Source organism: Trifolium pratense, linkage group LG7, assembly GCF_020283565.1.
Source record: "Trifolium pratense cultivar HEN17-A07 linkage group LG7, ARS_RC_1.1, whole genome shotgun sequence".
NCBI lineage: Eukaryota > Viridiplantae > Streptophyta > Magnoliopsida > Fabales > Fabaceae > Trifolium > Trifolium pratense.
The window spans coordinates 49,587,074-49,613,908 of NC_060065.1; the positions used below are offsets into that span (position 1 = coordinate 49,587,074).

General features: G+C 31.4%; 2 protein-coding genes across 3 annotated transcripts; one reads left to right on the forward strand and one right to left on the reverse strand.

Annotated features, from left to right (window-relative positions):
• Nucleotides 1-10,212: 10,212 nt before the first annotated feature.
• LOC123896562 (E3 ubiquitin-protein ligase RMA1H1-like) lies at nt 10,213-10,635 on the reverse strand. The gene has a single exon (XM_045946938.1). It carries the CDS (start codon nt 10,633-10,635, stop codon nt 10,213-10,215), a length of 423 nt encoding a protein of 140 aa, XP_045802894.1.
• Nucleotides 10,636-16,843: 6,208 nt separating this feature from the next.
• LOC123898968 lies at nt 16,844-21,813 on the forward strand. 2 transcript variants are annotated; one of them, XM_045950022.1, is made up of 8 exons: nt 16,844-17,198; nt 17,301-17,441; nt 18,115-18,210; nt 18,341-18,467; nt 18,921-19,030; nt 20,149-20,229; nt 21,078-21,160; nt 21,269-21,813. In XM_045950022.1, the coding sequence occupies exons 1-8, from the start codon at nt 16,920-16,922 to the stop codon at nt 21,501-21,503; spliced, it is 1,152 nt and encodes a 383-aa protein (XP_045805978.1). In that variant the 5' UTR covers nt 16,844-16,919; the 3' UTR covers nt 21,504-21,813. The 2 variants fall into 2 exon arrangements, with proteins under 2 accessions (XP_045805978.1, XP_045805977.1); XM_045950021.1 differs by having other exon boundaries at nt 16,867-17,198; nt 20,146-20,229.
• The last annotated feature ends 5,022 nt before the right edge of the window (nt 21,814-26,835 follow it).

Below are 26,835 nucleotides of genomic sequence, written 5' to 3' on the forward strand. Positions count from 1 at the left end.
TCTCAAAATGCTTAGCAAGTGTAGCAACATTGTCACTAGTAAAGTTGTCCCATTTCTTCTCATGAAAAGCCTGCATAAATTTTCATCCTTCAAATTTAATCAAACATATAACATACAAAACTAGCATTGAAAATCATATCAAAAGAATAATTCTACTCATATTTTTTACATTACAAACTATGAACAGGAAAATTGAAATATAGAGAGAAAAGTATAATAACCTTATAAAACGGGACGACGTGTAAATTAGAGAGCATATTGATGAAAGCATAACCCAAATTACAGTTATTCTGTCAGCATAAACAGACATTAGGAAACAGAAATACCAAATAAAAATCTAAGTCCCTAATTGAAAAAATATATAGCATACTTTTGAGTCCATTGGAAAGTAGATGAAGTCATAACTAAGTTCCATAAATTTTATGGTGATTCTCCTTAATTTCCAAAAGCAGCATCTCTGAAGTATAACTTAAAATAAATTGCAACACACAAAAGTCATCAAGAAATTCATCAAAGAAATTGATCAAGTTGTTGTTTGTTCTTACTTGTAAGGAATGCTTTGAATCATTAGAGTAGTTCTTGTATCTTCACCACTGACGATTTTGTCAATATCAATCTGGTAATGCAGATTCAAACTCTGGTTAAGTGAAGAAGCTATGTTGTTGAGAGAAGCAGGAGGGATGTATATGCCACCACTTCTGTGATTTAAATTCCCTAATCCAACTGGTCGAATCACGAGAAAAGGACTGTGATGAAGACCAGTGTATGTGTCTGGCAAACCCTTCCATTGAAGTTGGCCTAACTGAATTGGATGTCTTAGACTCTTAGACAAGATGAAGAAGATCACGGAGATGCGTTCGAATGCGGGAATTCCATATTCTTCTTCTTCTTGTTCTTTCTGGAACGTGGTTGCGGATTCTCCTCTTTTTCATTCACCACAGAAGAACTTGGTGGTTGATCCTCATTTTCATTCTTTTTGCTAACAGATGGAGTTTTGTTATCCATGCACATCTTCTCCAAACTCTATGGATTTGATTCTAAACTGATCCCATTCTGTTACTTATATGAGAATGAGACTGTAAAACAAACCAACAGAAATAATAACAGAAAAAACTAAACTAACTGACTAAACAGAAATAACTAACAGCCTAAAAGCCCAACTAAAACCTTATCATTTGGTTATGCATTTAGTTATGCTAATTAATTACTTTAGTAGATGGCTTAATTATATTCTTGATAACTTACTGTTTAAGAATCTTGACTTCTCAAATAAAATTCAAACTGTCTAGTGAAAAAAATGATATTAATGCATTGCAGGTTTGTGTATCGAATTCATTCAAAGGAACTCCTATTCTGTATTATGAAGAACTTTTCAGCATTCAAGTAGCGGATATTCTCTAGGAAGAACAAGTAATTATACAATCCAATAGAATATATGTGTTTCCTGGCATGAGAACTCATGGTTTCAAATTGTGTAACCACAATTGTTGTCACAATATTGCTGGTGCAGCGAGATCCTTCACCGCATTGTACCTCAGTTGCGCTGTGATCTTCAATCACGGACTGCATCGTTAGGGTGATGGGTGCCAAAAAAAGGATTGTAATGTTGATGATCAGTTTATTCTAAATTAAGATGGCCAAGAAACCCTGCTGCCATTGGTCGCTGCTCACTATTTGTAAATGATGTCCTAGAGAAGATGGCGAAGGAGTGTATGTTATCCGTACATATAATGACCAATGGAAGCAGGGATTCCCCTATTCTTCAAAACATTCAAACTCAACATTCTGGGGCTCAATAATATATCTAACAGGTGCATGCATGCGAGGGAAAGGCCATCTTAATTTGGTAACTAAAAAGTATAATCATGAAACTTAGTTTGCTCAACAATTTTCATTTTACATTACTCAAGCAATTAGCATGTGACATTTCAACAGAAACTTCAGTCTAACTAAATTTCATATGCCTATCTCTTTATGGAAAGGATCTCACATTCATATAAGAAAAATAAATTAATACTAAAAAGAACCTTCAATATTACAATTTTTTGAGACTTTCACTAACATTCTGATGAAACCAGTGCACATCTGTACAGACATGTACATTCACATATGAGACTAAATGAAGCAACGATTACAAACAAGATAGTTCCTTGTTTTCCTTATATACAAACTTTTTTCCATAATTTGGAACTTTGTTTTGGTAAATATACATAGTAATATTCCTCAAAAGACCATAATAGCCTCAACAAAGGACCAGAAAAAAATAATAATTAAATCCAAGACAGTCATCCTGCACAATCTGGCATGCATGCTGCTGTAGAAACTTACGATACAGCAATACATCTTCGTTTCTGCATTTTTATAAAGATTATTATGAACTATTAATACATTAAGAGTAGTAGATAAATGGATACCGCCCTTAATCTTTATACACCAACTCTCTCTCCCTTGATTGTGCTGAAACAAACTTTAAAATGTCATATATTCTAGTCTGGTCGTAACTGGCAAAGATTCATTTAGGCAAGGTCTTATTGCCGGCTTTTTTTTCAATTTCCTAGATCACTACTCCCAATTTATATACTAATCAACAATAAAAGAAAAGTGTTCAAGTCCAGGAAAAATTGAAAAATATTAACACTAACAATTAATATATTAATTTTGACCATTTCAAAAAAAAAACATCAACATTAAAAAAGTATTTTACAAAAACATTAAAAAATTGTCAAGTACATATAATATATATATATTTTTTTACGGTAAGTACATATATAATATTGTTACTTGAATGATCATGTGCACTCAGAAAGCTTGTTTGATGGAAATTTTGAGCCCGTTTGTTTCAGATTTTTTTAATTTTATTTGTTTTTGTTTTAGATTTTTTCAAAAATCATTTTAGTAAAAAAATTATTTTTTCTAGGCTTATGAAAAGCTATTTTCAATTTCTTCAAAATCTATTTTTTTTTAAAAATCATTTTCTGAAAAAATAGATTTTTGTGATAGTAAACAGACGGAAAATAAGAAAATCTATTTTCTTGAAAATGACTTTTTTTCAAGAAAAATAATTTTTTTAAAATCTCAAACAAATAGGCCCCTTATCTCTCTTCTTGGCAAAATGCTAGAAATTGCTTAACATTGATATACTCCCTCATGTCATTTTTATAAGAAATTTTGACTTTTTAGGTTCATTCAATAATTAATGTATTTAATTTATATTATAGATCAGATACATTAATTATTGAATAAACATAAAATAATTTTTTTTTTCTTACAAAGAAATTTATTGTTTCTTCTAAAAAGAACTAGAGTGAGTATTTGTTTCTTATATGAAATTTTCGAACCCTTTTACGCGTGTAATTAATGTACCTACTCATTGACTTTGTCATCATTGACTTTTAGGCTACCCTTTGACCGTCCAAGCGTGTATAATTCTAAACTATAAAACTTTGATCCACTCTCAATAGTTTCTCTATAACAAAGAGGGTTAACTACAATTTTTCTTATCACATAATTCAAACTTCCAAGTCTTCCAATTTATATAATCATACAAACATATCTCATGAAGACCATTCTTACTTCACAAATGCCACTTCTTTTACTTATACTTTTATCTTTAACCACATTTCACAAAACCATGTCTAGCAATGAACACAGATTGATTCAATGCAATGAGAAAGATGAAGAGAACTATTAGGGGGTGTCAGAGGGGTGTGGGAGGGTAGAGTTGGAGGCGTCCTCTATTTGTGTGGGAAAATGAGATGTTGAAAGGGTGTTGTGGCGTGTTTCATAATATTGTTTTTTAGTCAAATGCGATTGATAAGTGACATTGGAGATTTTTACACTAAGATATTTTTACCGTTAAGGGTGCTTATCAATCTTTAATGTGTGCTTAGAAGTATTGAAGCCTTTGTAAAAAAAAAAAAGGTGTTGGAGCCAATGTTGAATTCTACTACGTTGGTTTGGAATAAAGCGGTGCTGAATGCCGATAAAGGTATCAGTGTTTGCTTGGCGTTTTATGCAGAATCGGATTCCTGCTGGTGTGATAACTTTAAAAGGAGTATTTTGAGTATTGATGCTCAACATTGTAATCTTGATTTTGCTTTCACATCTTTTCTTTGCATGTGGTGCTCTCCAATGGTTAAAGATGCAGAGTGCTTTTTATAATAATCAGATTGTTCATGCTAATCATCTTAGAATTAAATTTCAAATCCTTATAATAAACAATTATATGTAAAATTTGAGGCATATAGTCACATTCCTAAAGAATTTATCTTCACGAATACAACAAACTCTTCTTAGTATCATATCTAACATAATAGATCAACAACAAAAATATGATCACAGAAATCAGAATTATTACAAGGATAAAACTAAAAAATTAAAAGACGAAAAATAAGAAAATAAGATTTTCATAAAGTCCAGACTCGGACACGGAACAGACACCAACATGAAGAAATCGCTAATGTAAAAAACATAGGACACATATACGACTGTATATATATATTAATAAATTTATTAAGAGTGAAAAGGATAATTTAAGTGGTTTGGTACAACAGAATCTTGATAATTGAATTGTGGGGATGTATGAATATCACAGTATATTGTAAAATGTAATGGAGCAATATTGTTAAGCAAGAGAGTAAGCAATATTGTTAAAAGAAATTAAAAGTACTAAAAAGAATAAATAAACAAATTAAAGACAATTTATACAAAACATGAGAGTGATCATGTTAACTCAAAAACAAATCCAATCTTAAAATCATTCAGCAGGGGTATCTCCTTTGAATCATTATGACTAACAATGACAAAATCAAACAAACTTAATAAAATAAAATCACTAATTAAGAACCATAGTATCTAATCATTTCCACATCAAAAATGTCTGTAGGTAACATGGATTTGATTTCCACAAAACTTGGACTCTGGACTCTCTTATAGAGAACATGCAGCCCATGCTCAAGGCGACCATGTGCTTGTCTCTGAGATAACATCATTTGTTCCATCATATTCTCCAACCTCTCCAATCTATCCTGCTGAGGATCTCTCACAGGTATATCCCAACCAGGAACTTCTGGCGCTTTTTCTCGATGAGGTCCTCGTGGTTTTGATACATCAGCCAAGCATGAAGGAGGACCAAGTTGTCCTGGTGGTAGTGGTACAACAAATCCCTTCTTTGGAAGAAGGGATTTGTCTTTAGAAGAAGTTGATGTTGTTTGGCTACGACCTGCATATAGTGGAACAAGGGATTGTTTTGAAATTTTTGCTTTGCATAATGGACATTGTAGTGGTGATTTCCTATCATTTTGGGTAGTAAACCATTTGTCAATACATGGCCTACAATAGAGATGACCACAAAGAGTTACCACTGGTTCTTGCACATTCTCTAAGCATATGTTGCAGTCAAAGCCATTAGAACCATTTCTACTAGAACTAGAAGTTGCACGGTTCAACATTTTCAGTGATGATGCTATAACAAGAGAAGATTAGCCGATTATATATTCTTATAATATACAAATAACCAACAATAATAAATTAAATTAAACTACATTTGATAAGAACATTTGGCACCCACAGTGTAGCTGCGGTGAAGCAATTTTCTGGCCCCATAATAGGCTGAAACATGGTCAAAACCCCACCATCAAAAAATGGAACCCTCACAACGATAAGCCTCGATGTTTATGTAACCATAACGAAACCTTACAAACTCAAGATGCAATACGACCCTAAAGATGAGCCAGTAGCAACGACTTGCTACTGCATATGAGTTTGTAAGGTTTCTTTATGGCGACGTAAAGCCACCAGGGAGACTTAAATCACCATGAGGGTTCCATTTTCTTACATTCGGGTTTTGACTATCGTTTCAACTTATGATGTGGCCAGGAAATTGCTTTACTGTGGCTCCACGATGGTAGGGATGACAGCAAAACCCAAACCCGATATACCCACCCGAATCCAAACCCAAGTCAACGGGCGAAACCCGAGTTGACTAGGTTTGGGTTTGGGTGGCACCAGAATATATGGGTGTAGGTTTGGGTAGTATCAAACCCACACCCGATACCCACTCACCCATCCGTTTATATATTAAATTAGCTATTTTGAATGTTGTACTGGTGCATGTTGTAGTGATGATAACATTTTATGAATTGTTTAGTAAAAAAAGAAATTATTTTGAAATTTACAAACTATATTACCAAATTATGCTACATTTTGCATTTCATCAAACATAGTTCGGGTCAGATTTGAGCAGATAATGTCAATTATGTGTGTTCTTGTTACGAGTTTCGGGTTTGGGTGAAAAAACCCGAACCCAGCGGGTGTGGGTGTGAGTTTCATTTTTCCACCCGAACAACATTTGAGTTTGGGTGGCACCCGATTATATGAGTGTGGGTTTGGGTAGTATCAAACCCGCACCCATGGGCACCCATTGCCATCCCTACACGATGGGTGCCAAATGTTCTTATTTAGGTTATTTTCTCTCTGCTTCCTCTTCGAGTATATCCTCCGTCTAACTCGAGAATGACTATCCCATCGTGGGTCGGGAATCTCCACAAGGATTGTGCCTTGCCAGGTGTCCCGAGATATTCTCGTTGTTGGCTCACCGGAGATAGCCCCACTCAAGGTTTTAAATTGCGGTTTGCATCCGCAACTGCGGTCGTAGTATTGTTGCGGTAAGCTCCGTAACTGCTTCAGACGATTTTTTGCTATGTTCGTTCGAGTTTTCACACCAAAAAATAAAATTTATGAAACTCAAATTCTAATTCACGTCAAATCTAATGAAAAATGTTACTTTTAATCTCTCAACCGTATATTTTAAGCACATTCGAATTAGTGCTTGTGGAATAAACCAAGGCTTTGCAATAGTGAGTAAATAGTGTAGTGGCATACTAATGTCATTCTATATAATTTATGAAATTTTAAAATGATTTCATGCCGCAACAACAACAACTCATTGCACGCTGTGGTAACCGCAATGACAGCAACAACCGCAACCGTTACTCTATCATGAGCACAATTTAAAACATTGGCGGCTTGGCCCCACTTATAAACATACTTTTAAAGTTATCTCTCAAGTCTCAATTAAAGTAGGACTCTTAGTCTTAAGAGAGCGGGTATAAAACATTGAATAATCTTAAATTTTGTGCGGTTTTTTTTGGCTTAGACAAGCAAAATAAAATTATTGAAAAATGAGGAAGAATAAGAAGTCAAAATCATGCAAATCGGCATCTCTCAAAGCGGGAGGCAACTTGGCATACAGTAATGATATATGATTAAATAAACACCCATTAGCCTAACATGATAGTGGTACGTATAGGTATTTGAATACTTACATATATAGATGAGAATTGAGAAGTGATGGTGATGTGCAGGGAACAAGTTATATGTTGAAGGCTGCAACTGCAAGCAAGCAAGCAAAGTGAAAAAACCCTTAATTGGCAGCGCATGTTAAATACTAGCAGCTGTGAATGTGATATGTATTAGAAAAACAGAATTACAAAATCTTTTTATTTTAAATCTTTTTATTGTATTTTTTTTTTTTACTAAACTTCTTAGTATAAAAGTTTGTTTTTTTAAAAAAAATAAATTGGTACATAACATATTAAATTTATTGGAAAGAGAAAGTGTGTGCAAAAAAAATATTGTTGAATTAAAATAAGGTTATAATTGGAAAATAAGGTGCAAAAATACACTTTCTTATTCTCTTACTTTTTTTTTTTCTTTTCTAAAACGTCAAATAATTTGAAACGAATGGAGTATTTATTAAGCGAAAGTTTAGATGAGTTTGGTCCAGCATGTTGAGACTCGAACATTTATAGAGATATGAGATCAAATGTTTTCATTTATTTATTTTTGGTGTTAAACGCTGGGCTTCAAGAAATGAGTCCGATAATTTGGGGTTCAGCCGCAAATTAAAAAAGTAAAGTTTGGTAAAAAATTAATTTCATAGAATTTGAATTTAGATTCTACCGAACGATCCGTAATATGGGAAGTTCATTAATCACTTGAATTCAATATTTTATTTAGACATGTATCTTTATTCAACTCTTATACGAGCATTTATCTTAATTCGATTCTTGTACTTTTTTTAGTGTTTTAGGTTTTGCTCGTGTGCAGAATTGGGAGTAGTGACAAATCTAGTTATGTGATTTATCTTTAGTAAAAAGTTAGTTTATAGGTAACATGTAAATCTTGATTTATTTGTATTGGTTTGTAAATATTCTAATTTTTTTTAAGGTATAATTTACTCTATTTTTTTTTTATAAAATAATACCTTATTGAATCGAACTCGCATCTTTTGCTTACAATAAAGTTTTTCAACCATTAGAGCATGTGCTTCAATTGTAATTAAAGTTAAAAATCTAATATGTTAACCTAATGTTAAATGCATTTATAATATTCTCTTATCTCTTATATTCTAAGCTTATTCCGATAAGTTAACCCTAAACCTAATCATTTTCCCTCTCTTTTTATTGCAGTTTCTATATTAAAAAAAATTATTTTGTCTACAGTGGGAATCGAACCCGCATCCTTTGCTTACAATAAAGTTTTTCAACCACTAGAGCATGTGCTTCAATTGTGACTACAATGGGTAGAATCAAACCCGCATCCTTTGTTTACAATATAGTTTTTTTAAAATACCTTTTAATATTACAATTTTTTTGTTACATATTAGGCTAATTAGACCCGTGCACCGCACGGGTCGAAGTTCTAGTTTATTTTTGGTGTTAAACGCTGGCCTCCAAGAAATGAGTCTGATAATTTGGGGTTCAGCCGCAAATTAAATAAGTAAAATTTGATAAAAAAATATTTTAATAGAATTCAAATTTAGATTCTACTGAACGATCCGTAATATGGAAATTTCATTAATCACTTGAATTCAATATTTTATTTAAACATTTATCTTTATTCAACTCTTATACGAGCATTTATCTTTATTCGATTCTTGTACTTTTTTTAGTGTTTTAGGTTTTGCTCGTGTGCAGAATTGGGAGTAGTGACACAAATCTAGTTATGTGACTTATCTTTAGTAAAAAGTTAGTTTATAGGTAACATGTAAATCTTGATTTATTTGTAGTGGTTTGTAAATATTCGAATTTTTTTAAGGTATAATTTACTCTATTTTTTTTTTTATAAAAGAATACCTTATTGAATAATGGGCGTATAAATATGGTCATGTACTTTTTTAAGAAGGCAAATGAAATATAAGAAAATAGAAAATATAAGAACTGAGTTTAGCTACTTTCCTATTATCCAATTCTGTCTTAAATAAGTAATGAAATTATACCACCACGTATTCAAATCGAACATAAAATTTTTTTTTCTAGCCTTCAACAATCACCATGTTAACAACATGTTACGTAATTATAAAACAGTTTAATTATATTGTGAGCTGAGTTTTAGTTCAGTTGATAAGAAAATCACATTTTATATATATATATGAGGTGAAGTTTGAACTTCAAATACTCTATTTGTTTATGGTGGAATTTTAACCACGACAAATAACTTAAAGAAAAAAAAATATTTACACTTACTTCTAATAATGAGATATCATCAATTTTACAATGTCACATAATCGGTTTGATAATAACCAAATAGTAAATTCTCTTTGGATTTAGGGTAAAAATACTTTATATTGACAATGCATATTTTCTTTTGGTTCAGTAATTTATTGTTTTGATTTTGACTCAAATAGTCTGATCTTTTTTAACGGTGATTTTAAATTTATTTACACATACATAACATAAAAAACTACTAATAATTTGTTACCTTTCATGTAACTTTTTTTTTTTGGGTTATAATAGAGGCAAAGAAGATTGAACCTAAAACCTCCTGCATATTATCAAACCTCTCATCACTAGACCAAATCTAGTTACTTACTATTTATTTTCTTTATCCTTCTAAATAATACTTTTTTGTTTGAAAATTAAGTATTCTAGTGTGGAAGTGCAAATATACTAATAAAAGATACACTTATAGGTGTATATACAATTTCAATATAATTAATGATCAATATATAGCGACTACATTTTCAAGTACCAAAATGTTGGTTTGTAAAAGAATAAAATAATGATAGAATGAAAATAAAGAGAGTAAAGTAAAATCATGTTTTATTCAACGAATCTAAATTTTATTTTATTTTTTTTGCTTATAATAATAAAAAAAATTGTACTAATTCAATACACATGTGATATTCAATGCAATTTCCAAGAATCAAGCCTATATGGGCCAAATTTTAAGAAAAAGTGCAACCCATTCTCTGATATTAATTTGTTCTTGCTGAGGTTGTTCTGAAACATTTGGAGTACTATGAAATGATCTAGGACCAGATGGTCTTGGTGGTACAACACTCCCATCTCGTTGAACCTCACCTTGAGCAGTTGATGATGTATGGCCACGACCATATAATGGAACAACTGTTGATTCTGAAATTTCTACTTTGCAAACTGGACATTCTGGCTTCACATTATGTTCCCATGATGTGCTATTAATCCATTTGTATATACATGACCAACAATAGAGATGACCACAAAAAGTTACCACTGGATCTTTCACTTGCTCCAAGCATATGTCGCAATCAAGATCATTAGAACATTTTTTGTCAGAATTTGCTATAGCATTGGCACCGGCCCGGTTCGACATATTCAGGATTCCAATATCAATACCTAATTATAGGATACACAGACTTAATTATAAATAAAAAACAAATCATATAAGTCTTGGTTTTAAATTGCTGTCTGCCCAACTGCATCGCACCGCAAATTATTATTAGTTTATGCATGATAATCATGATAGAGAGAGAAGGGGTTCTTTCCATAGAGACAAAAAAAAAAACTTGGAATATCATGTATAAACTCATATGAACATTGTAAGCGATGTTATTACATGTTATTATTCTAAACAACATAAGAAAAAGAGAAACATTTAATTTTTGTCTAATATGAAAGTCGTAGAGAGACATAGAAATTTGAATACTTACATGGTTATTAAGAAGTGCTGAAGTGAAGTCGTGTATAATTTGAAGTGGGTGCAAATTGAAAGAATATGGAATATATTTATCGATGGCAAGCAAATATCAACAGCAAGCCGTAAAAGCGTAGGCAAGGAAGGATTCTTGTATGAAAAGTAAAACAGCCCAATGCTGACGTCAGCCCTACTCCTATCAATTAGTTGATAATGATAATGATGTATACAATTGGATCTAGACTGTGTAAATACGGCCACAGTTGATTAAATATCTTAGATTGTAAATTATTAAAATTAATTATAATCAATCTCAATTGTGGATTGTACATCGAATGGTTGATATGAATAACTGCGTGTATCAAATTTAAGTTCATATATTTAGGGGGTGTATTCAATTGAGATTTGAATAGATTTTAAAAGTTTTTTTTTTTTTATAAAAGAATTTTGTGGTATTAAATCAAGATTTTAATAATATATAAACAAATCAAGACTTTTTTTTTTTTGAATCAGCAAGAACGTGGAAATTATTTCTATTTGTTTGGAGAAATTTGGTGCTACCTCGGGCCAAAAGCTTAGCCTTGATAAAAGCATAATCTTCTTCGCTTGCTCATAATATTCATTGTATATTTGGGTCTAAACTAGTGAGACTTTATTCTAATCAAGTTGATTCTATATTGAATTACTATCTAGTCTCTAGTATACTTTAAAAATATTAATACTATGAATAAAATTTAATAAAATAAGTTATATTTCTAAAATATTCATAAAATTATGACTTATATATTTAAAAGGACGACGAATTTAGTGGTTTATTCAATACTCTTTGATAATTATTATCAAAATAAAATTATTTTTAAAATGTTTGATGTATTTAATCTATATTATAAATTGAATACATCACAAACATTCTATATATTGAAAAGCTAATTTTTTTCTTATAATAAAGACACAAGGAAACAAAGTAATTATATTATATCTAGTTATTTATTTTTCGCACCCGCTGAATCTCACACGCACCCCGTGAATCTCACACGCACCCCATTAATACTTAGAGCCTGTTTGGCCACACTTTTTTTCTTCTTATTTTCTCCTTAAAAAAAAAAGGAGGGCCAAACAGAATTTTTGCAAAGTCCTTGACAAATTAAGCAACTTATATTTTACTAGCGGGCCAGGCAGGCGCGTTCCGCACCTGCCTGTGTCTAATTTATGTACCCAAAAAAAAAGATACGCCTTATGTTATAGTGAGTTTGTTAATAAAAAATTTTTGTTGCTACTAAAAAAAAGCAAGGGTAATGTTGGTATTATGAAAATTCTACCCCAAAACTCATGTATTCTTTTTATCTATAACATAATATAAAGGGGATAGATGAGTTTGGGCTGGATTTTTCTTAATACCTATTTTACCCTTCAAAGCAATTCCTACGTATGCCACAACACATCTATAACATAATATAAAGGGGATAGATGAGTTTGGGCTGGATTTTTCTTAATACCTATTTTACCCTTCAAAGCAATTCCTACGTATGCCACAACACATCTATAACATAATATAAAGGGGATAGATGAGTTTGGGCTGGATTTTTCTTAATACCTATTTTACCCTTCAAAGCAATTCCTACGTATGCCACAACACAAAACTCCACATATTTCCTTCTCTCTTTTCTATTATCATTGTTCACGTAAAAAACTAACATCTATGAAGCGGTTCCATTCCCTTTATTTTTACAACTGCTACCATCATAAAAAGAAAATTTGTGTAGCCATTCCTGATTCCACAATCCACAACACACTAAGTTTGTTTTTGCGAAGTTTAGCCACAATAAAAAAGTTTGTTTTCGGAAGTCGGTTGCTAAAAATTGGGAAAGATGAACCGCAAGAACAATTAAACAATTGTGAGAGGAAGAGAGGGATTGGGAGATAGTGACTTGAATTTGAAAGAGGTGATTTCAAATACTACATATTACAGTGAGATTGATCTAATTTTCCTTTTTCAATGTTGAAAATTGATGTAATCTCTACTAACCTTCCTTAGTTTTCATTCCCCCCAAAAGCGGTTTCCTTTATCAATAACAACATCATGACATTGTGGTAGGGTTGGAATTTGCAATGCATGTCTCTTAAATCAAAATAGGTGTGTTGTAAAATCACATTTTTTGCATTTTTTTGTTTAGCTTTGTTCTCAATTTCAGAACCCAAAACCTGGACTACTCACGTTGTGCTCAACATTGTAGTCTTAGAAAAGTAGAAGGTGTGATGAATTTCAAGAATGCTTTGACTTTGATAAACACAAGGTAATGAAGATTTCATTGTCATATTGATACCTTTTCTGTTATGTTGGTACTTGACTGATATAGAGAACACAATACATATATGAAATAAATGTGATCAAGGCCTTTCGGAAGTGCGACTGGTTTTATGTTTATGTAATTCACCACAATTACTTATTGTTTGTTCATTAAAATGTTTTTTTAATTGACTTCCTATTAATTCTATGATTGATTGATCATTCTTATTGTACACCTTTCCGTTTTGCAATCAGTTATTAACCTAATCATGTTGTTATAATTAAGCAAATGTGGTGTGGTTTGAGGTTAAACGAAGAATACTAGCATAGATATCAATTCATTCTACAATATATTTTTGTTGCGTGTCAAATTGATTTTATCATGTCTTTTTGTTAGAAACGATTGATCGCCAAATTTTGGGTTGACTTTTTCCATTAAGACTTTACCCAATTCACAACTATGGGTAATCGAAAAAATTTCGTAACCTGATATACATGTAACCTAAGCGGTCCTTAATAACAGAAAGAAAAAAAAAAAAAAAACTAACCGCACGAAGAAATGAGTTTCACAGTCACTTACAATATAGGAATAGATACAGGGGGATAGAGAGAGATAGAAAACTCATAAGCGAGAAAAAGAGTCACTATGCCAAGGCCAAGCCAATCATGTTTGGGATTTTTTATTTTCTTTTAAATTGTTTTTCGGTGAATAAATTTATTTTTTCTAAATTTCAAGTCTGACCATGACTTTGAACATATGTAGTGCAAAGCACTATGAAATTTACTTTGCATGTTGTTAGGTTAAGTTTTTATTTTTATTTTTTATATTGAGTTTTCATTGATATTTTTTTTTTCTTGATGAAATGATTTAGCTATTCTTTGGTCAAAACTGTTGCATTGCTAAGATATAGACAGGGAGAACCGGGATAAGCCCATCATGAGAATCGGTGAGAGAACTAGGAGCTAAAAGAAGCAGTCTTCTATGCATCGGTTGAAATTGTTTGTTTACTAGAAAAACGAATGTAACTTATGATGCTCTACGGATTAGCCCAATTTTCATGACCTTTTTGGATGCAAACTCTTGAGATGTAGTATTCATTAATGTTTTTTTTTTTTTTATTTGATCTTATTTTGTTAATATGTTATGTTTAGGTTTCAACTGTCATCCGTGTTGTAATGCCTGCATTTTTGATGGAAACAAACAGGATTGGTTCATGTGGTATTTATATGTGCAGTTAATCCAAACACCTACCCTTTATGTGAAGTAGTAGCAAGGAATGCAATACGAGAAAGATAGACAAGAGTTACTGCACGTGGAAGGGTAAAGAGTGTGTAAATTTTGGATTTGGATCCACTCCAATTTTTTTTCATGTTTTCTCTCATTTTTCTTAATTAAAGGGTTGGTAAATTACAAAGAATAAAAAGGAGAAAAAATTAACATAACATTGTAATACTAACAACTAACATTGCTTATCAACAAAAAAAGAAGAATAAAAAGGAGAAAAAACCAACCCTTAGATTAAGAAAAAATAAGAAAAATTGGAGAGGATCCAAATCTATAAATTTTTATTTAAGTGTGTATATGTTATTTAACTCCGATGTGGAAGGGTAAATAGTGTTATAAATTTGTGTTACAAGTGTGTTACTTTATCTATGGTGGGAACCAATGCACTTATATTACAATTTTTATTTTGAGGGAAACTGAAAATGCCCAGATTAGTTTAAATAAAAATCAAATTTATAATAAACAATTATTTACAATTTATATACGTTAGTATAATAAAAAATGCAGATCATACAAACGGGAATATAGAAATACACAAATTAGTTTAAATAAAAATCAAACTTATAATAAACCATTGTTTATAATTTATTTACGTTACTAGAATAAAAAACGCGGATCACACAAACAGGCGTGGAACGCGCCTGTTTGGCCGCTAGTATATTATAGTATAGAATAGATATAGATGAAAAAACCATAAAAAAAAACAGAGAGGAAGTTAAGGGCAATTATGGAATAATTAAAAAACCATAAAGGAAGTTAAGGGCAAAATGGACCAAAAAAAATCCAGCTCAAACTCCCTTATCCCCTTTATATATTGTTATAGATTATATATTGTTATAGATGTACAAAACTTAACAAAAGTAGAAGTTGTTAAAACCAACTTTAAAATAACTTCTCGGCATTTATATGGTGTTCGAATCCTACCAGCCAATGTTTATATAGTTTTACGGTATTTTTGGTCATATATATATATATATATATATATATTTTTTGAAGGATGGTTATTTTTATTTTTTTGAAGGATGGTCATATATATTAAACTTATCTGAACATGTCTTACATTTTTTCTATGTGCCACTCTTTTAATTTCTATTTATTTATTTCTATCACTTGCCACTCTTTTATTGATTTCGATTTATTGTATTTTTTGAGTCAATTATTTCTATTTATTTTAAACCATAAACCACAATAGATTAGAACAAAAATACTTTTTGTGAAAAAGAAAAATTAATGAATTTTTCTTAGTTTAATATCTATATATCATCAGTGTAAAATCATTTTACATATGCATCAAATGATGTGTTGCCACGTTAATAAATAAATTTGACAATTACATGTTCATAAACATAATATATGATGTGTTAACAGTATATTATTGGGTGCAGTGCAGTACATCAAAATAAATCAGCAGACTCCATCAAAATAATATATTATTATTATTTTTAAAAAAAGAAAAATAATATATTATTAGGCACATGTGTAAAATAATTTAACATTGACAGTATATATTAATTAAATTTTTTTCATATATAAAATAACATTTATTTTTTTGACAACATAAAATAACATTTATTTGAATATATTAATTTTTGTAAGAATTTGTTTCTGTTTTATTTAAATATATATCAACAAACCTTACAACATTGAAAGGAGTATTTGAAACCAAAAAAATAAAAATAACATTTGCCAAACAACTTTAACTTTATTTTTAAAGCTCTCAATTTTAACTTTAAGCTTAAAGTAACTTTTCCATCTAAAAAAAGTCGGGCCAAACGTAGCCTTAGAATGCAAGTGTGTAAATAACAAAAATTTAGGGGAAAAAAGTAGTTTGCATCCTAGAAAGCGAACCGTATAAAAATTAAATTTTTTTGTCCTCTTCACCCCTCTCTCATCTCCCATAAAATAATTTTCATTGAAACACAGTTTGCAAGTTATAGTGTGAACACTTCATTTACCCCCCAAAAAATGAAACAATGTATGAGCGAGTGATTAAAAAAAGTGATTTCAATTTATAGAATTATACGGTGTGTGTCTATGATTGATCTCTTTCTATAATGCAAACTGAACTGAGTTCGCTTTTTATGATGCAAACTACAAACTCAGTTCGCATTCTAGAATGCGAATTTTTTTTTTTCATGATTTTTTTTTCATCTACAGGATATAGACATTGGGTTTGAATTAAAAATATTGTCACTCGCTATTTAAAATACAAAAAATACTCGCATCCTAAAAAACCAGAAGATAGATTTGATAATTTTAGTGGCACGAAAAGTAACTCTTATATCTAAGAAATGTTGCTCATATTCTACGGGCTTACAACATCTGAAAACTGGGCCAGTGCAAAGACAAACAATAAAAAAAAAAAAAAAAAAACAGATTATCGAAGGAACAATGGCTACTACGTTGTTGTCATCAAATCCTTGGACAAGAAGAGTCTTTTCCCTATTCCCCAAAAACAAAACCCAAATCCTCACAACACACCATTGTTGCAATCCAACGACGGAAATGAACAACAACGACGCTGTTGTTGTCTCCTTACAAGAATGGCAAGGTTGGGGCACCACTTCACCAGTCCCGGCTATGGTTACTCAAATCGCTGAGGATTTGAAGCTTCTAGAGAAAGATTTTGATTCTCAGATGAAGTTTGGTCGCGCCGGTGGAAAGTTACAAGTGGGTTTTCTCTCTTTCTCTCTAATCTAGTAATGTTGATGATGTTGTTGTTGTTGTTTTGTGTGTGTGAGATTTGATGTGATTGATTTGATGGATTTTTAGGGGAATATTGGACAACAAGAAGATAAGAAACACCGTGCAACTTATAAGGCTTTACCTGATTCTGAAGAAAAGCTTAAATTTTTTTCAGCTAGACAAATAGCTTGTCGTGTAATTGGTAGCAAGGGTTACCTTTGTCAAAAGGTTTAATTTTCTTTGGTTTTTACATTAATGATGATGTTGTCTATAGAGCACAAACATATACAGACACCGAACATGACACTGACGTTGATACGTAGAAACTTGTAGTAATAATAAGAAAATGAAAGACATAATGCATTCAGGAAAAGTTTCGCATTTGTAATAGATAGGTCATTTAAGTTTTTTAAGGTAATAGGTATTTTAAGTTTTTTAGATAACAAATAGGTCTTTTAAGTTTCTAATTTATTGCAATGTTACCCTTCCAGCCTGTGTTACATAAGTGCTAACATAACCGTTAACTATGCTTCTTGTTATTTGGAAGCCAAAACGCAGTGTTCACTACGGTCTCACTAAGTTACTTCAGTGTTTTTGTAACAGAAAGTAACTTTAATGGTAACGGTGCAATAAATTAGAAACTTAAATAACTTATTTGTTACCTAAAATACTTAAAGGACCTATTTGTTACAAACGCAAAACTTAAAAGACCTCTGAATGCATTTGGCCTTAAAATGATTACATGTAGTTACATGTGTCAGTGTTGTGTTGGTGTCAGTTACGTCTTTGATCTGAAGTGTCGGTACTATATAGCTTGTTGTTGCTAAATAATGGTTGTCCTGGTGATGGTGCTTATTACATTTTTTTCATTTTAATCTTGCTTTCATTTTTATTTTTGTAGTGTTGGCTTCCTATGGAAGAAGATTGCATGTGTTCACAAATCACATCCTGCTTGCTCTTTCCTGGAATAAGGTTTTGGTTGTATATGCATCCAAAGGTTTAGATATATAATATATATGATAATACGATACAATCACTTGTGGATTAGGATTAGGTTATGGTGTTCTATTTTTTGTGTTTTGTCTATTTTTCATACAATATATTTACTTTTTAGTCTTCATATGCAGGACTTTTTACGACAGAACAACACCGGAAAGCTTTTGTGGCAAATTTTTGGTGTTGATGCTGCAACTTTGTGCCTTTTTGGTATTCCTGAACACGAACAAATCATGTGGAATTCTCTTAAACTGGCAGGTCTCTCAATTTATAACAATATTTTCAGTCACTACTATACTATGGTTTCTGTTTATTGAAGTAGTCTCTTTTTCAGTCACTACTATACTATGGTATGGTTTCTGTTTATTGAAGAAGTCTCTGATTTCAATTTTGGAATTCTTAAGCTTGCATACTTTCATCTATTTCGATAACTTCTACCGTCTATGTTTCATGTAAAATATAATATTTTATCATCTAAACCAAATATGGGTTGGAAAAAGTGTACATATTCCTTCAATTCTATTATTTTCAAGATCATCATAGTATACTTAAATTGAACTCCTTTTATCAATTTAGATGTATTGTATACTTTAATTTAGTACACTATCCTTGTTAAGTTGTATCTACCAGTTCTCGGTGACTATATTTTTATATCTTCTAAGTTGTATACTTTAATTTATTACTTATGTTGTGGATTTTACCTTAATTCAGGAAGAAGCAATGTGTGGTGCCTTTATCCAAATAAGAATGCCGTTTTGGAGTCAGTTGAAAATGCATTTGGTCAGGAACCAGATGCAAATAATGAAGTAACATCAGAAAAGGTTTAGTTTATCATTATATTGAACACTGTATTTCCTATTGTTGATATACAAATAATAGTAGTGATCATGTCTGTAGCGGAGAGTTGGGTGTGTGAATGTACCTTGAAGCAATCTACATTATTTGAGCCTTGTCAATTACTTTCCATTTTCATGTATTTAATGTCAGTCGTTAAATGTTAAATTGCCTGTTGTTGTTTGACCTATGGAGTTAAGACCCTGTTTGGATAAAAATTAACAAAGAACTTATAGCATAAGTGATTATGTATAAACTATTACTATAACAAAATATAAAATAAAGTCAAACTGTTCTCATATAAGCTGTTTGCATAAGCTTATCTCAAGAGCTTGTATAAATAAGTTAAAAACAACTTATGGACATTTCATAAGTTGTTTTCATAAGGTCTTCCAAACAGTCTCTCAAGTGCTTATGTCAGAATAAGCTCAGATAAGTCAATCCTAACAGACCCTATGTTTTCTAAATGAGAAGAAATGAAATAGCACTACTGATATGCTAGCTGCTTTATGTGTTTTGCTGCAGCAATGGATACTAGAATTTTGACTACTTTTGAGAAGTTATTAAATCATATGATCTAAACTTGTTTTTGGATTTACCATTTGAAGTTTGACTAGGTAACCTTGTAGCTCTGAACTGAAAATTAATTCTGTATTATCTGAAAATGGAGGATATGTCCTCTTACAATGTTTAGGAATTAAGAAATTGATAAAGTAAACTGTAATGGATGGAGTTCAACTCCTTGCACTAGGGAATTACACAAAACCAAAAGGAAATGTAGAGATTTGAATAACAGTTACAAATTTGAGTGAATATATTGACATTGAACTGAAGTAACAAGTTGCAACTTGCCTGTCAGTGTCGATAACAAACACACGCGCGCGCACCTGTGTGTGCGTGAACATATACATATGCAATTATGCATGTATACACAGACACATGTATATACATATATGTTTTTTTGTTTATCTTTTGTGAAGTCAGTGCTACCTGTGAACCAAAATTCATTTATTATCGCTTCTTTTGACATTTTTATATATACATTTTGCTATCTTCAATTTGGTGCTACCATTTAAGTAATAATTTTTTCTTAATTATAAAGCAGTTAAAAGTAGATACAACTCAGCATTTTATTTTGATTGATGGGACGTGGAGCAATTCAGCAGCAATGTTTAGGCGCCTTCAGGTAACTTTTGGGTGGATTTCTTCTGCATTTTCTTCAGTTGTTGAACCTCAAAAAATTAACCTACCCTGTAAGTTCGACTATGTTAGGAGCTTGAGAATACAACGTCGTTCTTCTCTTTTATTGATGGGTTCATATGGGATGTTAAATGCACATCTGTGTAGTTGAACAGCTATGCGGTTGATCTTTTGTGCACCATGGAGTTTTGACATTTAGCTGTTGCATTTGAGATTTTTTGGAAAAACACTGAACCATTCATTTTAGGCATATCTGGGGGAAATGGCCATTATGCTGTAGACTGGTTATTATGTTGTCCCCCAACTCGTGTGTGTAAGCGTGTTTTTATGTGAATCTGTACAAGTCCATGCGAATGCGAGTGTACTTGAATATATACCAAAACAATTTTGTATGCAAATTAACTCGATTTTTATGCCAAGAGTCATAAACTCACATGATTCTATGAGTTAACTTGAGAATTTGACAATATGGTTAATTGACAAAGAAGTCTCAATAATAAGAGATGGAGGGAGTATTAAGTAGAGGAATGCCCTATAGATTATAATCGTCGTACTTCACTTCTATTAGATGAAGCACTAAACAGCAACACAACAATTTTTATTCCCAACTGATCCATTGGATCATTATGTTTGAACTTTGAAGTTATTTTTTGCATGAATTTTTCTACAAAGTATGAATTTATTTGCCACAAATGTTTCCATTATACACAAACTGTTGCCAAAATTGTTGTTGATTAAATCAATAAACAGTACTAACAGAAGCTTGTACAGTTTGTGATTAGATGATTGTGATTTTGCTGAGAAATGCGAAATGTGAAATTTTGTTTGCAACAGGATCATGCAAAGTCTATTTGGGGAGACGAGGATCTTTCTTGTATATCCCTAAATCCCGGTACTTCTGCCATGCATAAACTTAGGTGAGTATCTGTTGCTGCTTTTCCCCTTCTTTATCTTATCTGAGACATAGGATTTCTGATGTGTGTTGATATGAAGTCTAATACACATTTATGGTATTTCAAGGGCAGGCCTCAACCATCTTGGGATCGTACATGTACAGCAGCAGCCGCCGCTGGCCTGCTCTTGGAGCTTCAACTTCTCCCAAGGTTTAGCTCCGTTGGATTGGAGAAACAGTCAGAAGCAATAGAACATGCTCTAACAATCCTATTAGATGCCCTCACAAAGAGACGACTTCGAATGGGAAGGTCCATTACACGAAAAGTAAGGCCAAATAAGGAAGTTATCAACCCTAATGAGATATAGTGGCTGCGGTTATTGCAGACTAGAATATACTTCATGTTTACTTTTTACGAAGGTTTCAAGTGTCAAAGTTCAGTTGAAACAATGACTTATACATTCTTCTTTTCATTTACGACGTGATTGATGTTATATCCTCCTACACAATCTTCTTAATAGTCACTTAGTACTTTATTTAGGGAAGAGAGTAATACTAATTGAAAAGGAAAATGGATATAATATGTTCTAGCTTGTGTAAGGGGATATTAGAGAACAGTGTATAATTTTTCTTGCAACTTTTTGATAGTAGTAAATACACTTCTAATTTTTCTTGCAACTTTTTGATAGTAGTAAATACACTTCTAATGTAATTTAGTACTCCATAGAGTTTTGGAGTACAGCAGGTATTTTTTCATAGATTTGGATTCACTGTAGTACAAAAAAATACGCATTGATTATTCTTGACTATTGATTTGAGATTGTTTGGCTCATAGTACACCTTTACCGAATAATGTTTTACATTGATTTGAGATCGGATAACCAAGATTATTAATTGTGTCACGGAATTAGTATGTCGAATCTGGATCCCTCTTCCACATAGGTACCCTAGCTCCGAGTACTGTCCACTTATGGACTTTTGTTTTACATGTGTTTTTGTATGGCTCATAGCCATCCGGGCTAGGTGATAAGCGAATAAGGCATCCCATAAGCTAGCTAAGACGGCTTCGTCATGGCTTAGTCCCTCCAGTATGGCCCGAATGACTCGTACTACGTACTACATACAGGTAGAGTTTTATCTAACTATTCTAGTCACCTAACATTTATTCAATTTCAACCATTTTGTGTGAAAGGATCTTGCCTCGTTATTACTTCGTAGGACACATTTGTCCAATGGCCAGCCACATCTCATGGCTAATGTTAGAGCACATCATCTGCTTCTAGTACTACTCAACTCAACAGCTTTGAGGCCATATGTTTGTCACTTAGCCTCTGTTTGGGAGTTAGGGAAAGGAGGGAAGGAAAACATATGAAATCTATTATTTCTTTTGTATGAAAATATTTATATTTATGAATGTTATTTTTTGAAATCTATTATTCCTTTATCCTAAAGTTCTCTCCCATTTTGTCAGTAGTCTCACATTTGATGAGATGACACCTAGATACGACTTTATAAGTGGAATAGTACTTATGTTACTAGTCATTTTTGTAAGATGAGTTATAACCTATAGTATTAGAGTATATTGTTGATTCAAGTCACCCAACATTTATTTTCACACACCAAGTTTAAGTCTAATACTATTAAGAGGATGTATTAGAAAAACCTAAGTTTCACATATTTGATAAAGCTTCAAATAAGTTTATAAAAAGCAACACCTCTCAAATTTTAAGCTAATATTATAAATTTATAAGGGTTAAGTTAGAGTAAACTGAAATTTTAAGAGGGTATTAGAGTCGATTTAAGATAACTTGAATCCAGTATTGATCGTGTGAGTGTGTTAAAAGTTTCATTTTTTCTTACTGGTTAAAAGTTTCATATTAGATAAGATAAAAGTCTGAAAATGAGTTGGAAACAATTCGTTAATTTTGTAATAATAACTTGAATCCAATATAAAAAATTTAATACTCTTTCTCTCTAAACTTTTAAATAAAGTCTTAAAATACAGTTCTCGTGAGCATATGTTGGTAGAAACATTACATGTAAAATGCACGGACCGAGGTTCGAACTCTGCTACTCTCACTATTTCACCTTAAAAAGTAAAATTTTAACCATTAAACGATACAAAACACCTAGCTAGCGTTTTTTTTTTTGAACAAAAGTACTTATATACATGCTACTTATCTCCACACGCCCCACATTACATATATGCATTTCTTTGTTAATCATAAAAATAGAAATCAAACCTTGTCAATATCATACTACAAATCAAACCTTGTTAATACCACACATGATTTTCTATATGAGAAATATCTCTTTAAATTTCTAAGCAATATACTTTCAAAGTATGAGTTAACATTTTCCTTATTGTATATTTAATTAGCAAATTATTGGTTTGAGAATCACATCAATCTTTATAGATAATGATGATGATATGTGATGTGGGTTCCGCTTTGACAAATGTTCGTATATCATACCACCGACTCGTAATGTAACAACTAAATTAACACTTTGACAGTGGACTTGGCACGTTCAATGGTATGCAATATTTCATATCACTCATGTTTATCTTCTATCATTTTTTACCAAAAACATCATACTAAATTTCCTCCAATATCATAGGTGTGAAGAAGAAAGTCATAGCTACAAATATTTTAATAATTGACTAAAGCTCAATAAATATATAAATAAATAAAAAGATTGACCAGAGAAAATAATATAGTTATGAAAAATCAAGAAGAAACAAACAAATTAGTACAATTTAATAAGCTTTGGGAATTTTCATAATCAAACTTTTCGGTTAATGTCAGAGATGATTTGCACCAATATTTTATGTATGGCAAAGAAGAAAGTGTATAAAATTCAAAAACTAAAATAAAATAAAAAAAATAAAAAATCGATATGTTCTAAAAGAAATTTCTGAGATTACATAACAGTATATGAGAGGATTGCAGGGAGTGCAGTTTAATCGTCTACCATCCAATTTTTTTATTTGAATAAACAGTAAACAACAAAAAAAAATGGAAGGCTGAGGTCGGAAATGAGAGGATCTCCTCTTACAGTATAGAGAGCAGATCCTCTCATGTCCAAATTGGACTACTGAGGATGCAGTTTAATCCTCCATCATCCAATTTTTTTTATGTATCTAAAAGAATTTGATCTGCTGACAAGTGTTACTCATAAGTTGAAGTATATAACTTTCTAACAACTTTAGTATATTGCATCATTTTTTAACTGTTGTGTATATCTGTATACCTAACTATTTTGTATATATATAAATATAAATATTAATATTGACACTTGACTGTTCAATTGGCCATTTGTTCTAGGAATGACCTCTCATTCCCTCTACTTCAAAGTAGTTGGTGTTTAAGGTTTTGGATAACGATTACAAAAAGTTGTAGACTATTAACTTATCCAAAATATAAGGTCATTCGAGTATACTACTCTGTCGAACCATTTGTTCTTAATAATAGATAAAATTTATTAACTACATGAATTGAATTATTTGTGCCATGAGTATATTATCACTCTCAAACAATTAGTATTATATCTTTTGGTACAACTCAACTAATATTATGTTTCAAAAACAATAGAATCTATTTAAAGTAGCAAATAACTAAAAACTTCAGATCTGATTCATATAACTCAAGTGTGAATGGTTAGTCATACATCAACTACAAATGAGTTGAATACTAAATATTAGTAATATACGAGATCTGATTCATATATCTAATATTATAGTTTTGTATAGATATGTGGTGTTAAAATCTCTTCCAATCCAATTTTTTTTATTCTCAACACTTATTAATGTTGAAATTTCTAATCACTTAATTTTAATGGTCCAACAACTTAAATTGATATGGAGCTAAATTATTGATACAACTACTTTTGCCCAACAAATTATTGAGCTATGTCCAAAAATAAATAAAATTATTGAGTCAACCATGCCATCTTCTTCATGTAGACCTACTTAAAGTGGCTGTTTTAGTTTCATAGCCAGAAAAATTATTTATATTTTTTTTTTAAGGAAGAAAAATTATTTATATTTGTCTGCCGATTATTTTTTGTCCAAATTTTAACCTACTCACTTGTTTCATTATGTAAGGAAATATCACATGACATGTTTGATTGTGTGATGTGATATCGGCCTTTTCTGGAGGGTTACAGTTGAAAATTGGAAGTATCGATCCTTTGCATCCTTTATATGTTTAGAATCACAAATAGAAAGAAGAAAAAATGAATGACTATTGAAAGCTTAATAGTGATATTTAGTAAGAAAAATGCTTGCTTAATAATATTGAAATAGGCTAAGAATGTCTACATTCATCCATGTATAAATATAAGCTCGTTTTAAAAGAAATGTTCGTTTTCATAAGTCATTTTCAAAATTATTATATGCATCAATTAATTTTTACAATATTATCTTTAATTTTTTATTTTTTTTTACATAAATTATCTTCTTTTTCTGACGAAAACAAAAATTATCTTTAATCATCTAAAAATCGGTAGATACATTCATTAAACCTAGAACCTTATGTATATTGTCGAAATCTTTCACCACTATCCAAAATCTTTATAAGTGAGGTTCTAGGCTCGAGACACAATAGTGAGGTTCTAGGCTCGAGACACAATAATATCTTTGGAGAGGGTAAGTTGGTATTCAAGAGACGGAAACTATGTCAAGAAGGTGGAACTAGGAATGAATAAGAACATGTATCCACGTCGAGCCATCCTGACGGACGAGCATCATCAATTGAATCGGCAAACACAAAGACAAAGATAGCGACGAGCTAACATGTAAAGTAGTGGAATGGAAAAAATGATGTTCTAGATTTAACTAGCGATAATGTCTTTGACGGATATAAAGTACTATTTGAATCGGTTTTCTTTATCTTGAACCGAAACATTATATTTTCACTTTAAATTTATTTTAGAAAAAGAAAAAAAAAAAACAATTGAAATTTCCTTGAAAAAGGGAAGAGTAATCTTCTCGTGTTAGTACAACTATTAAATTGCAAAAGTTATGAAAGTGTGTGGGAAATTCCCACGCCAAGTGAAACAGAAAACTGAAAAAGTGTAACACAAAGTACACAACACAACAATGCAATTGAATGCATGAAATTTTCAAAAGTTTGAAACATAAACTTTCGGTGACTTCACGGATCACGCATTTGTGGAGATATATAGCTTGCTTAAACTCCAACCTCATGTGATAAGGTCAAGTTGTGTACTTGGTCTATAAAGCCTAGTGGTAAATGATGTCAATTCCAAAATTTAATTATATACTATACTTTTTGCTAGTGGAGAATTTGCATTTAGCATTACTTGGAAGAAGGTGCTAAGCTATGACTTGAAAAGGATTTGGTCATGGGTTCTATTCATCCACTAAATGGCTTGGTGCCTATTGATAAATCTTGAAAGCTATGAATCTATGCTTAATGAGTCAAGAATTTATGCTTTTTGAGAAAATGAAAATAAAAATATCAAAAAAATTAGGAATGTAAGCACAAAACTGATCCAACTTTTCTCATGTGTAATTATCTTGGTACAGTTGTGCTTGACACGGAAGATCACGGTTCGATCCCCGCAGCTATGATCGGGAGAGGATTGAAACCACTTGATGTCATATCTGACACCCGAACCAGATTAGACGGTTCAGTGCCGGATACTGATGGTGAAAAAAATCATTGTCTTAAAAAA